Here is a 13724-nt window from a genome sequence, read left to right on the forward strand (position 1 = left end):
TTATGGTCACCTGCCACCATCTAGCGGGTGCAAAAGAAAGTAGGGGGAGGTAATCAAGAATTCCCACTTGACCACAGAGTTGCCCTCAGGGAATAAGCCTCTTGGGAATTTAATCTCCCTGGGTGGTGGATAAAAGCTATATTGTATAAATCTTTCAGCTCGTTTAGGAACGTGAAAGAGTCATCACTCTGTCCGTCCTCTCGAGTGGTCGAACAAAAGGTCTTAGGCAGTTACTTAGTTAGTAGGTTCATTAATTTTTTTCAACACATGCATGTTAGCATACAACGTGGGTGTTTTTCATACTGTACGAATGTGCAGCTATTGCTTCCCACAAAAATTAATTTAAATGATCTGCAAACAATAAATGCAAAATACAGAAAATTTGTTAAAATCATAGCTCTATCATATGGGCACATATCTTACCGGATACCAATTAGAGACACTCAAGTAGCCTAACCAAATTAAAAAGTCTCCAAGTTCATTTTCTCGTTACTATGGTTATGACGCCATAATTAATTTGGTCTAAGAGACAATTAAGGAAAACTATCATTAACGCGGAAGAGCCCCGTCCATACAGGTAAAGAAGGTCTACAATCTTCAAATGGGGTACTGGTATATACTAGTATACCGGGTCGTAACATGGACAAAATTGTTGGAAACTTGTCCTGTTGTACAGTTTTGCTAATGCTAGAAAAGGACTTGTTTCATGTTTAGAAGCAATTTTCACAGGATATTATACGTGGATGTATAACAGTTGAAAAAATTTCTTAGCTGAGCTGAACAATATATTAGTTCCAATACTGATCTTTATCCACCTTTTTCGTTGGTAGACTGCTATAGAACGTGTATATGTACTAGTACTTTAAAAGGGTTTGAATTCAAATATCTTACTTGGTATAGTGTATAGAGCGAAAATGCCGCGTGCGGAATTTTAATTGAGGAATGCTTCGACATTAGCATTAAAGCTAGTTCTCGGGGCACTTCAGGGGTGTTCACCGAGTTCCGAGCAAGATCAACGATGACATAATTTATATGTCTGAATAATTCCGACCGTTGACGGAAAATATGCATAATATAAAGGAGTAACTAACTAACTAACTAAGTTAGGTATAAAAAATAACCTGATTGTTTTTTAACAAAAATTCCGGGGAACAATTTTCTTTATTTGGCATAGAAACTATCTTTGTTTTAGAGTTCCTTTTCACGTATCATGTAAAGCCTCATCAACACATGCAAACGGGCCTATACATGCATTGGTTATAGGATTCTTTGGTTTGTGTTTTTCTTATTTTTGTTTCAGACTTCAAGTACGACGGAAGTTCATCGAAAGGGACCAAAAATTATGGAAAAGCACATGATCATAGGCAATATCATGGTCTCGAATATTCATGTATATCATTAAATTCAAAACGATGAAAAACATCTGGATGGAGCGTTTTGAATTGTATTAATCTGACTGACAGATTATTCAGTCTTTGAATAAGATTAATCCAAGTCATCCTTTATAGAAATATTATCTTATAGATATCCAATAACGCAACTGAATCTTCGTTCCCTGCGAATGACACAAATGAGAAATGCTGAGTTATAATCCCTGTGTAACTATACACTAACCATGCTCCATCTACGGGTGAAGTTGTAAAGAGCAAATCTGGTTTTTTTTTGTAGAAGACAGTCGAACGAGGTTCAGGAAACCAGAGGCCGCAGTCTGTTGAAACAGCTGTTGAAACAGATAGGGTGTATGTTTGGAAGTTTTTTCCTTTCAATCTGAAACTGAATTTTTTTTTGCAGACATTTTAAATAGGGTTATATTTTTTACCACCCTTTAGGAGGGATGATGGGGTCATTTTCAGTAGAAGCTACATGAAATAATATTTGTGGTAAAATTATTGAAGATGAGGTTTTGGTCTTTTTAAAATGTTGATACTTTTAAAACGTTTATAAGAACAAGAGGCAATATACCAATGTCACACTGTCGTTTCTGCCCTATAAGTCTTAATCCCCATGCTGTCGTCCTTTGTCTTGGTTCTGTGTTCTTCAAACGCACACAAACATCGCGAGTGTCGGTCCACCATGCATCCCACATATTTGTAATGTGGTTTATGCCATCCAGGACCAAGGTTTTTGTGCCAACAATAATGACAGGGTAGTCGCCTAGAACATTCACTGCGCCCTTCCATCATTAAAAACTGTTGACTGCTTCTCATGATTTCATCCTAATTTCATACTTCATTTACTTCATATAGTTCTTTGGTGGTATATGTTAAACATTCTTTTGGGAAATGGTCTTGCGATTATTAACTGGAACATTCATTTCGGTTGTCGGCGCATTGATTTTATTGAGCGACATATTCTCTTGTGACCAATTAGTATTTGCTCCAAGTAAAACCCCACGTTGATATACAATGATGTGTATATCGCTATGTTCATCATAAATAGTATAACACCCATGCTTGTATACACAGGAACTGATCAATATTCACTCTTAGTTAATATTAGTTAAAATGAGACTGATTTTTTCTCCAGACATCTTTTTCGCAGAAACACGTCAAGGATCAGCCCGTATCTTTATCAACTAAATACAGGCATGCATGCAATTTATGGTCATGCAGTGGTTTGTCCAGTTTTACGCATACATGTGTTAATTTAACAAGCGCACATTCGCCATAGCACGCTTATGACGCTATATGGACGTCCTGTTCCCAGTTAGTCATGGCATCCTTGGGAAATATATGATCAAAGTAATCCTAGAAGCGATCAATACATCAAGTGATTAATCGATACTATATTCAGTGTTATATATTTAGTCCTGCTCACAGGAGGTGTCTCGCGATCTGAGTATGCCACTGTATATATAGAGGCGATGGTGACGAGCCACACTACTGCTGACGATGCAGTGGTTTCTTCCACACTGACATCAAACATATCAAATTTAACAGCTACTAATGGGAAAGACGTCTCATGCAGTTTGTGGTAATATGTGTTAATTCTGTATTACGTTCCATTACCGGACATTCGGAGAACATTCATTATCCCCGTTTATAGCACTATGAGAGCACTTCACTGTGATCATTATAAAAATTTTGGTGACCAAGAAAAGACAACAAACTGATGTGGTTAAGTCACACTTAAAGTCCAAATGGGGAAGACAAGTCGCAAAACCCTTGGGAGAAAAAATTATCGATTGTTAAACTCGATAATTTTTGGGAAAAAAGTCCATTTTTTCAGCTGAACTTCATATATAACGTAACCATGTCTTTTTGGAGCCAATTAATAAGTGAGTTAATTCACAAGCTGTCGATCAATTGGTCATTAGACAGTACTGAACAAATAAACACGGAAACTTGGATATGGAGACACCACACATTGTACTCCTCGGCTTGTAGTGCGCAAACGTGTGCACTATCATATTTATACAGACATCTCGAGAAACAAAACGAAAAACAAAACATGGATCTTTGCTTTTCTCCTTGGGTGTGTTATCTTTGCGAAGAGGTCTCTGCTCCCTCGTGGGAGGTCACTCTGATACAACCGGTGCTTCCTGATGATCATTTATGTGTTCATATGCAATCACATGCAACATTATAATTTCATACGTTGTTTAGAACCAAACAATGCGACACCTTAAGTTATTTAAAATTTCACATTTATTATTAGTAAGCCAGCTTTCTTGGCAAACACTTAATTCTTGGTCACTCGTTCTTGATGAAGACAAGAATGCACTTTCTTGGTAAGTTGGACTACACTTTCTTGGTGACCCAAATTAGACTTCACAGCAACAGAGGTGTAATCCATGTTGCTCTGAAGTTTACTACATATATTCACCAATTTTAAGTGGGGACTGCTCGTTTACAGTAATTTACTATTGTGTCAGGTACAACACCAATGCTGCAGTTAAAAGTTCAAGCGGAACCTCCGTGGCTCAGTTGGTTAGAGCGCTAGAGCAGGGCAATAGCCCAGAAGCCTCTCACAGATGCAGTTCACTTTGAGTTCAAGTCCAGCTCTTGCTGGCTTCCTCTTTGGTACCTCTCTGGTAGTAAGTGGGGAAGGTCTGGCAGCAACCTGCAGATGGGTTTCCCCCGGGCTCTGCCCGATTTCCTCCTACCACAATGCTGGCCGCCGTCATAAAAGTGAAATATTCTTGAGTACAGCGTAAAACACCAACGAAATAAATAAAAAGTTCACCCCCAGCTTATATCCGTTAGAATCACATAAGAGCCAATAACAAGACGGTGCACAGTAATTAAACATACTTTAGTGTGTTGCGTTAAGAGGCATTTATAAATGGCAAGTAACACTGCCCAATTTTGCCAAAGAAAATATATCCTCTATTTCTTGTTTGCCCGGAGGAAATCACTGTGCCGTGACATAAAGCGACCTTTCCTGCCTAAATCAGCATTTGAGCCAACGGATGGGCTGCCTATGTAACTTAGAAAACTACCATTATTCTTCAACATTTTCTGCAACAAATACTTTGAAATACTCTGTATAAAGGGGCGTAGAGAAATAATTTACACAGTTTCACGAAGCCTGCTTCTTAAGTGATACAAACAAATCATTTTCATAAGAATTGCATGCATAAATTCCGGTGAAAAAAAGTGCTTTAGAGGTCAAAAAGGTTGACGATTTTGTGTACAATTTCTTGAGTCCTGTGACAACTCCAACAATGTACAGCAATAGGCCAACATTTACATATATACTCAATAATTAATTTGAGTTTTATTTGAGCATTTTTCATCTACATCGCTCTTTGTTGTGAAGCTCATTATTAGAAATAACTAATTATTTGCCGAAATTTTGAAACACTGTTTATTTTATAATAAATATGCATGTACATTTCAACTGTAGCACAATTACATGTACATTGTCAATGCTGAAACAGAAGCACTGACTGATCAGCACTTTCTCATATCATAGAAAACATGAAGTCAGTCTGTAGTTATGAAGATGGCGCAAATATCTGGAAAATCACTGACATGGTCATTTATCATAGTTCAGTCTCTACACAGATGGAGAATCCCTGACATGGTGGTTCATGCACTTTCAGCTGAATCTCTACAATAGTAACACAAGATTTCGAGTCTGATCCACTAGAGCATCCATCCCTGCCCCTCTATATGCTTGTGGCTGCTATTCTCTCCAGCACATGCCTGTACATGTCTATATGATCATTAAAGGTGTTTTCAAGGTAACCCAGTCTTTGTTCCCTTGTTAGGCTATTTACTGTGGCTGTGAGCTCGTCTGGCTGTAGAGCATTGTTTAACTTCTGAAAATCTCGGCCATTTTTCTGGAAACAAACAGAATAGATCTGATAAAAATTTGAATTCAATAACAGCATCAAAATCATAATAATGGTTTGCTGATTCTTGCGACAAGGAACTCAGGTGTAGAAGTAAATTTGCCATTGTAAATCCAGAGATCAACCATGTCAAGCATATTTTTACATAAAATCATTAAATTTGGCTGGCTACTATTATTAAATAGTGCCCCATATGAAGTATTTACCCCCCCCCCCCCAAAAAAAAAACCCACAGCTAAATTTCCAATTATTTCCACCAAAAAGTCGTAAATCACAGTTAATTAGGAAAAGCACATGTAACAACTCATACCAGGGTTCACCTAAAGCAATATGCATATGTTGAACAATCCACACCATGATTTCATAATACACAAACCTGAAATGGAGCATTCAGCCTCTTTTTAACATCAAGTCTGTATTTTTTGTATTCTTCCTTATTACTTGTATCTGTTGCTTTGAGTCGCAAGATTTCATACACCCGTCTGGCTTGTCTCTACAAAATAATTCCAGACAAAATCTTATTTTATTTGTATGTATGTATGCTTGGGGGTTTAACATCGTACTTAACAATTTTTCAGTCATGTGACGATGAGGAGTCATTACATACGTGCTAGTACATATATTGTGTCTTCTTGTGGCAGGTTGAGTCCATGCTGCCGCCACTGAAGTATCACGCCGAGGATACCAGATATGACACCTCACCCAGTCACATTCCTTGCACTAGCCTCTGAGTGTTCAGAGCTAAGCCAGGCAGCAGTAAGTAGCATTTTTAAAGTCTTTGGTATGACAACACTCGGATTTGATCCTGTGGCCTCCCAACTTTGAGGAGGCTGCTCTAACCACAATCACAAGTAAATACCACTGAAGTCTGTCTTACACTTACACGACAATGTGATATTAACACTGAAAATGCTTGAATCAATACTTTGACACATTTATCAGGTTACCATTACTTTTCAGATGACGCAGGTATAATAGTGGATATAAAAGCAACAGCTTACAAATGCATCCAAAACAAAACACAGATCTTTAGCTTATTTTTCTAATTTATGGGTCGCCTGCTCCGCTCATTTTAGCCAATATAAATGTATTTGCAACAGGAATATAGAGCTTCTGATTTCTCACATGGTTAGACCATCTATATGTAATGAACAACATACTCATGTCTTTACTTTTCCAAAAGGCAGGTAAAGAAATGTAATATTCTACTTTCAACATTAATGTCCCAAAAATTACAATTGCGGTACTTAAAAACCATACCAGCAAAATAACAACCCCTGACAGCAGTTTCTAACATTGCCCCATTGGAATACCTTTGTTAATTTTAATTTTTCTTGAGCTTCTTTTGCCATGCCATCACAGAATCCTCTCTGCACTGACTCTTTTTGAAAACTTTGTAATTTCAAACAATTTTTCACATCCACAAAATCCCTGAGCCTCTGGAAGTTTTCTGAGGGATCTTCCACTGAAAAAATAGACAGAGCAATTGATTAAAGCCAACATGGAGGGGGCATTTTGCATTAGATTGTAATATTATGTGTTGTCTTAACGCCAACCAAACTTGAAACAACTAGTCATTTTACAAAAAATGAATAAGAAAAACCAAAATTCCTAGTTATCTTAATGAAGTAGAGGGCAGTTCTTTTCCAGCATAAATATTTGACTATTTGAACAAGATAAACACACTGGCTGGTGTTTTAGATATATCCATGATTTCTCTCAAAGTCTTCACTAGCCATAGTAAAGGGGTTACCTTTCATTGTGCAATGGTAACTTTGCTCCAAGCTAATAAAGGTAGGAATAAAGAACAGGCTACACAGTTTAGGCAGGAAGGGTTCACCAGTGACCCCAGAATATACTGGAAACTCACAAGTGCTCATAGCAGAGTTGGCAGAATCTGGAGTGAAGTTCAACCTTTTAGACACAGTTAGTTACCTGTGATGTCCAACACTTCTTTCCTCTGGTAGCACTCATTGTAGAAAGTCTGTATTAGCTCAGCCCCATGACTTTGTCGTTGGAACGGAGGGAGGATCAGCACCTGACTGTTGTAATGAAAGGAGGACATTACAAGCTGTTATCAAGTATCATCAGGTTTTCTTACAGTGGACAATTGTCCACATGAGACAACACTCATGTCTTATATTGTTCGCTTTCACTGTTGGAATACATTTATCTTCTCATATTCGTCTGACTTGGAGTAGTGTAATATTTGTTGGGCTAGAAGGTTGGTGTGAATGATAGGAAGCCTAACAATCCCACTAAATCTGACCATTAACCAAACATTCGCTTCGTGTCAACATTTTCATTCTTTTCTTCTAGATCTAATTCATTTTGTAAAGTATTAAAATTCGTTTAGTAAATCCTACTTCACTGATAGCATCGCAAAGAACGGATTTCCTCAAAATAAGACCCATTTATGGAAGGCAGTACTTCACTAAAATCATTTTGAAAACACGGTAACAGGCAGATGGCTTAATTGATGGCAGTTAGCTATTTGTATTGGATCAAGGAAATACTGTTCCCATTGTGTAAGGTTTTCTGGTTAACAATTTTCAAATTTGGAGTGCTGACTGCACTATAAAGGTGGTGTTCCTAAGCTAAAGACAGCAGCCTTGTGACCTAGTTGGCCATCAGCTTTCCAGTTCTTATTCTGACATTACTCGTGTAACCTTTTCATCAGTGAACAATTGACTATGTTAGCCTTGCAAAAAGTCAACATTTATGCTGAAAATTTAACTCTTTTCCTGAAAAGTTGTGATTACATAAAAAGTTCATTATCAGCTCCATTTCGGATACAGTATTTATAATCCACTGTATCGTGTACTTTGTCTCCATGCCAAAAATCAAACACTAGAATATCTTCAGTTTGTTTACCCTGTTGTACATGGATCTACCGTATCATCATAATACATAAAGCCTCATTTTCACTTTGCTGAAGAGCGTACCTTATTCTTGGTCGGATTTTGGCTGGATATGCATAATATTCGTAAACTGTCATGTAGCCTGCTACAGCATACATGGGGTTACCATTCGTCAAGTACTTTTCATATCTGAAAGGAGATCATCAAAAAATGCATGCGTAACTTGGCAACACACTGTAAACTACACACATTATACAATATGAGAAGATGATACTTCATTAATAGATTAATACCACTTTGGTCATTGTTAATCATCGCTTTGAATATTATTCCAGCTGTATCTTGAAGGTGTTTCTTTGTAGTAAGCCAGTCACAATGCTGACATCTTTATAGTGCTACCTCACTGGAACGCTATGCCAAAGACATCATACAGAATAATCCAACCTAGCAACTTTCTACTACCAAATGGTCGGACAAGCCACAACAGTACAAAGAAAACTGATTTTTAAAGTCCTCGGTATAACCCAAACTGTTGACTTTGGTTTTAACACAGGTCTCCCATTGTGATCAGTCAATATAATTCATTGGTTGTCACGGCAGCTTTTATAACATTCTGAAATACTTACAGGACATAAAACTTCCACCTATCATCGTCGACATCTATGTAGGAAGCAGCATCAATGTAAAACAAGACGAATGTCTGCAGCCTTTCATGATACTCCAAAAACCCAGGTGTACTGATTTCTGCCTTGTATATTTCAAATACTCTGTTCTCACCACCTACAAAAAACAGTTCATTACAATATGTATTATAGTTAACTCAACATTCACTGCTAAATATAAAACACAGACAAAGAAACAAAATCAAATACCAGGGTTAACGGTGAGAGTATGTCGGAAGGCTAAAATTACTTCAGAAGACTGAATGATCATCAGCATTCCATGCATATGTAGGTAAAAGAAAATGCTTTCATAGAATACTTTTTCAAGTAGTAGATCACTTTTTTGGTGAAGTTTTCTTTTACAGCAAGTAATCATTATCAGTAACATCTGTAAGTTCTAAGGGCACATCAGAATCACACAACCACTAAAGTCACTTATGAGTGACCATACCTACAATTTACCTTTTGTGATGTCATATGAATGCAGCAGTTGTCCATGTGGTTTGAAGTTTGCTTCTTTGGGGAGTTTGGAGAGAAAATCATCCAGATTGGAAGTAAAATCTGATGGCATTTTGCTGGCTAAAACTTTGACAACATCATCAGGCTGTAATCAAATCAAAGCCCGCATGTTTGTTTGATCATGTTGCACAAATTCACTGTGATGGTGATAAACATAAATCAGGTTAAGTAGAGTAAGTGCTTGGGTTTTAATTTCATACGTAAGTCTTTTTTCAGTCATATGACGATGAAGGGATCCTTAGATTGCATGTTATGCGACTCCTTGTTGCAGGACGGATTTCCACCGCTCTTTTATCTAGGGCTGCTTCACTGAGACGGCTTATCGAAGGCAAGTAAGCCTTCCTCTTTTAAGGTCTTAGGTGTGACTCGAACCAGGATTGACCCTGATCTACCGCTCCCAAAGCGGACGCTCTACCAACTGTGCTATCCGGACCAGTTAATTTGAAGATTTGATCTTAGCATTCTTTTGTAAATCTGGTTATAAGACACATGAAAAGGTACCACAAAACAAAGAGTATGGTTTTATGGAACATGAAGAAATTTAAGCCAAAAAATGAGAATTTTTTTTTCATTTGATCTTGCCATTCTTTTCTATATCTGGCTAATCTGAAGATTTGATCTTGATGTTTTTCCCAACCCTGTTATTAAAACACCTAAGTTGAAAACAATATTATAAGGGGGCCTCCGTGGCTCAGTTGGTTAGCACGCTAGTGCAGTGTAATGATAGAGGAGTCTCTTATGAAATGCGGTCGCTGAGAGTTCAAGTCTAGCTCATGCTGGCTTCCTTTCCAGCAAGCTGTGGGAAGCTCTGCCAGCAACCTGCGGATGGTCGTGGGATTCCCCCATGCTCTACCCAGTTTCCTCCCCCCACAATGCTGGCTGCCTTCGTATAACTGAAATATTCTAAAGAATGGCGTAAAACACCAATCAAATAAATAAATAAATATTATAACCAATTTCCTGCGGGTTTACTAACACATACAAGTATTTATCAATGCAAAATATCCTTGAATTGAAATTTAAGTTTAGACAATTCATTATCAGCATAGATCAAATGGCAATAATCAATCATACCATAACACCATCAGTTGTGTCAGGCGATACTTTCTCAGAGTACTTCAACATGATATATGTTTCAAGTTTGGCTGCACTGTAGAACATCTGCACCTTCAGATCTTTAAAACCAAAAATGCTTTCACTGCAAAACCAAAAAATGAAAACATTTATTAATCCTTTCATTTATTTTACAGAAGCAACAGAAAAATGGCTGAAGAAACAGTATTGTTTCACACCAAACACTTCCAGTATTTAATTTTAACCTACCCGTAAAGACTGAGACGAGACAAAAAGTCTTTAGGCTGAAGTGTGACGCCAACAGCCCAATCAAGAAATGCCAGACGATCACATCTTAAATGTATTTTATTTCATCATCATCCATCCATCTTTCCAAATGAAACTGAACTAAGGCAAGTCAGTTTTAAGTCTTTAAAACTACGTTTGAACAAAAATCTCTACAGAAAATCACTCAGCAACAAGAAATCCATCACATCTTTTCGTTGTTAGCCTGCATAGTAATACTTACTTGTTACCAAACAATTGGTGGGTCATATCAGGTTTAAAACTTGTGTTCTCATCTTCAATGTCTGATTCCTGTCTCACTGCAAATACCATTATGGATCACAAATAAAAACTGACAAAATGTCAAGCATACCGTGAATGTAATCAATTTAAATATTCAACGAACCAGTTTAAATCTGAATGTGTTTTCTGTTGAAATGAAAAAACCTACATGTACTTTGAACTTTACTAAGCAGAAGGTTCTTACAGCTTTGATTAATGATCTAAGGTATCAACGGTTCAACATAAATATACTCACTGTGTATTGTTTACCATCTAACAATAAAATAATCTGTTTTGTTACATTATCAGTGGGAACAATAATATGTTACCAGTTAAAATATTATAATAAAAATTACCACTTTGTTTCTGCAGTCGTCTGTTATGTGACCATTATCGGCATATTAAAAAATCTGAGAACTTGATAAATCAAATGGCTGTAAGAGTGAGGGACTATGTCGTCTTACCAAGCTTGAACTCAATAGCTTCATTTGCACAGCACTTATATGCTTCCAGCTCATTCTTGATGATGGAACCACCTAAGAAGAAAATGCATAGTTATGACACTACACCCTCAAAACAAGACTAGATTATGTCTTTACATTCAACCTACATCTAGCCATACAATAAAAAACCATCAAAAATGTTCCCTTCATTTATGCAGTTCTCATACAATCACAAGTGCAGTTTTGCAAATTTTTGGTATGAACTGGCTCAAAATTGAGCTAAAAATAGTTAGTACAAAACTAGACACACTGTGCCATTAATAATGATTAACATCGTAAGTACTTAGCTTTAAAACCGTCCGATTTTCAAGAGAATCAATATCCTGTAGTGAGACAGGGTGATATACGTAGCTCTTCCAAGCCACTTGGAATGTATGATCTACAGCTATACAAGCTAAAGGTAATGTGATACTAAAATGATATTATTAGTTAACTTAAATGTTATACACAGCAGTCTCACTACATCCATAAGATTTTAGAGATGGTAGAAAACAAACTTATCTATGAGAATGTTATTCAAACACTATTACTATAGCTCAGGCTGATTTTTTAGTCTGTTCACAGACAAGCCCCACAGTTCTCAATTCCATTGTTTTTCCATGCTAAACCAGAAAAAACCTACTGATACACATACTTTTAATTACTTGGCTTTTCAACCCTGCAAAACAATTACTGATCAAAGCCTTCTTTGCCACATTAATTCACCCAAACCATCGTGTAAATGCATTGTACATGTCGTCTTCTGGGTAAATGTCTTGTTTTAAGTTAAAATTGCAGCAGTCGAAGTCAATTTCTCAAACTTCACTGCACAGCCATTGCTGCTGAAGCAGCTATTTAAATTTCACCACATTTATGGGTCTTGCCAAAGTTGTCGTTCCAAGCTGAAAAGAAGAGCCAAAGGGCCAATTTGTGTTGAAATAGTCCCAAAGGGCATTTCGAGAGTCTCGTTAGATCAAGTAGATACAGGCAAGACAAGGTTCAGGTTCTCGCAATCTATCACAAGTAACGTCATGACATTACAGTAGCTGCAAGATTAAATATACATCTGTCAGTCATCTATTCTTGCCTAAACCTGCTTGATCTCCCAAGGCCCTTGAAATACCGATGGGCTTATAGATTGCTTTTTCATGGATTTGGGTGTAGCAGGCCATAGCAGAGTGGAATATGTGTGCGGTGTTTGACATCTGTTTTGGATGGCAGACATCATTTAGACACGGCCACATGCTTTTACTGATTTTCATGGGTTAAAATTGAATGGGGAGATGTTCAATTTGCATACGAAGAGTAACAGTGTAAATAAGACGCTTATCATCCAAGTTTCTGTCACATGTCACTGGAATATATGAGATTGATGCCCGGTATTGTTCACAGTTCATACAATTTTGAAACGACTTCTGAGGTTTGTGGTGAAACGCCCTGGATTTGAACTTCCATCAGACAGCATGTCAGATCCATAGCCAGTTGCTTATACCACTACACCACTAAGTTGATGTGCCAGAACGCGGTTTTAATACACCGTTAAGACACTAGATGAACATGGTAAGGGTTGAATGCACATGTGCATATGTCACATGCTTTTGTCACATGTACATCTCAAAGCTGTCTCTTCCATATCTGGCCAGCCTTATTCAGGGAAGCATGAACGAACTGAAGTAAGTAGTGACGACGCAAGCTACATGTAAATATTACCCTAGTCTTTACAACTGCCGAGGAATCACTAGAAATAACCACCTGGGAATAGGTGTATTCAAGCTACTAGCTGGCAGTGACAATTGTGTAAACTTTCGCCCGATTTCTGCAAATAAAAGCATCGCATACATCGAGAAGATACGTTTCTTCGGCGACAACGACACATTTGAAACAGTTCCGCATTAAACCATCTTAACAGCGACGATCGGACCAGAGTTGCATGCTCGCAAATAGGTACATCTTATGTCAACATCAAATTGACACTCAAGTCTCAAATAACAATGAATGCGCAAATGTTGTTGTTGTATTATTCCCAGAGTAGTCACCTAGGCACGCAAAACAAGAGCATATAACACCAAACCTTTGGGATTAGCTCTTACCCATTCCCAGTAAAAATGACAGCTCACGACGAATGGTAGAATAGTTCAAAATACCAATTTTTCATCACTTTTACATTGTTTCATTCCTTAGCCACTTACCCGCCATTTTGTCTTCCCGCGGTAGAAATCAAGTATTACATCCGGGTCATAGTTGAATCGTGTTTAAGAATATGACCTTGAGGAAATTAGAC

At 37.5% G+C, this 13724-nt stretch overlaps 1 protein-coding gene across 2 annotated transcripts; it reads right to left on the minus strand.

Moving 5' to 3' along the window:
* Positions 1–4795: 4795 nt before the first annotated feature.
* LOC135479864 (histone acetyltransferase type B catalytic subunit-like) lies at positions 4796–13645 on the minus strand. Of its 2 annotated transcripts, none has more exons than XM_064759772.1 (11): positions 13633–13645; positions 11426–11497; positions 10924–10999; positions 10416–10539; positions 9285–9426; positions 8787–8940; positions 8245–8349; positions 7235–7341; positions 6613–6764; positions 5676–5792; positions 4796–5287 (listed from the first exon to the last, which is right to left on the minus strand). In XM_064759772.1, exons 1-11 carry the CDS (start codon positions 13637–13639, stop codon positions 5114–5116), a joined length of 1230 nt encoding a protein of 409 aa, XP_064615842.1. In that variant the 5' UTR covers positions 13640–13645; the 3' UTR covers positions 4796–5113. The 2 variants fall into 2 exon arrangements, with proteins under 2 accessions (XP_064615842.1, XP_064615849.1); XM_064759779.1 differs by lacking the exon at positions 13633–13645 and adding an exon at positions 13534–13569.
* Positions 13646–13724: the final 79 nt, after the last annotated feature.

Source organism: Liolophura sinensis, chromosome 1, assembly GCF_032854445.1.
Source record: "Liolophura sinensis isolate JHLJ2023 chromosome 1, CUHK_Ljap_v2, whole genome shotgun sequence".
NCBI classification, from domain to species: Eukaryota; Metazoa; Mollusca; class Polyplacophora; order Chitonida; family Chitonidae; genus Liolophura; species Liolophura sinensis.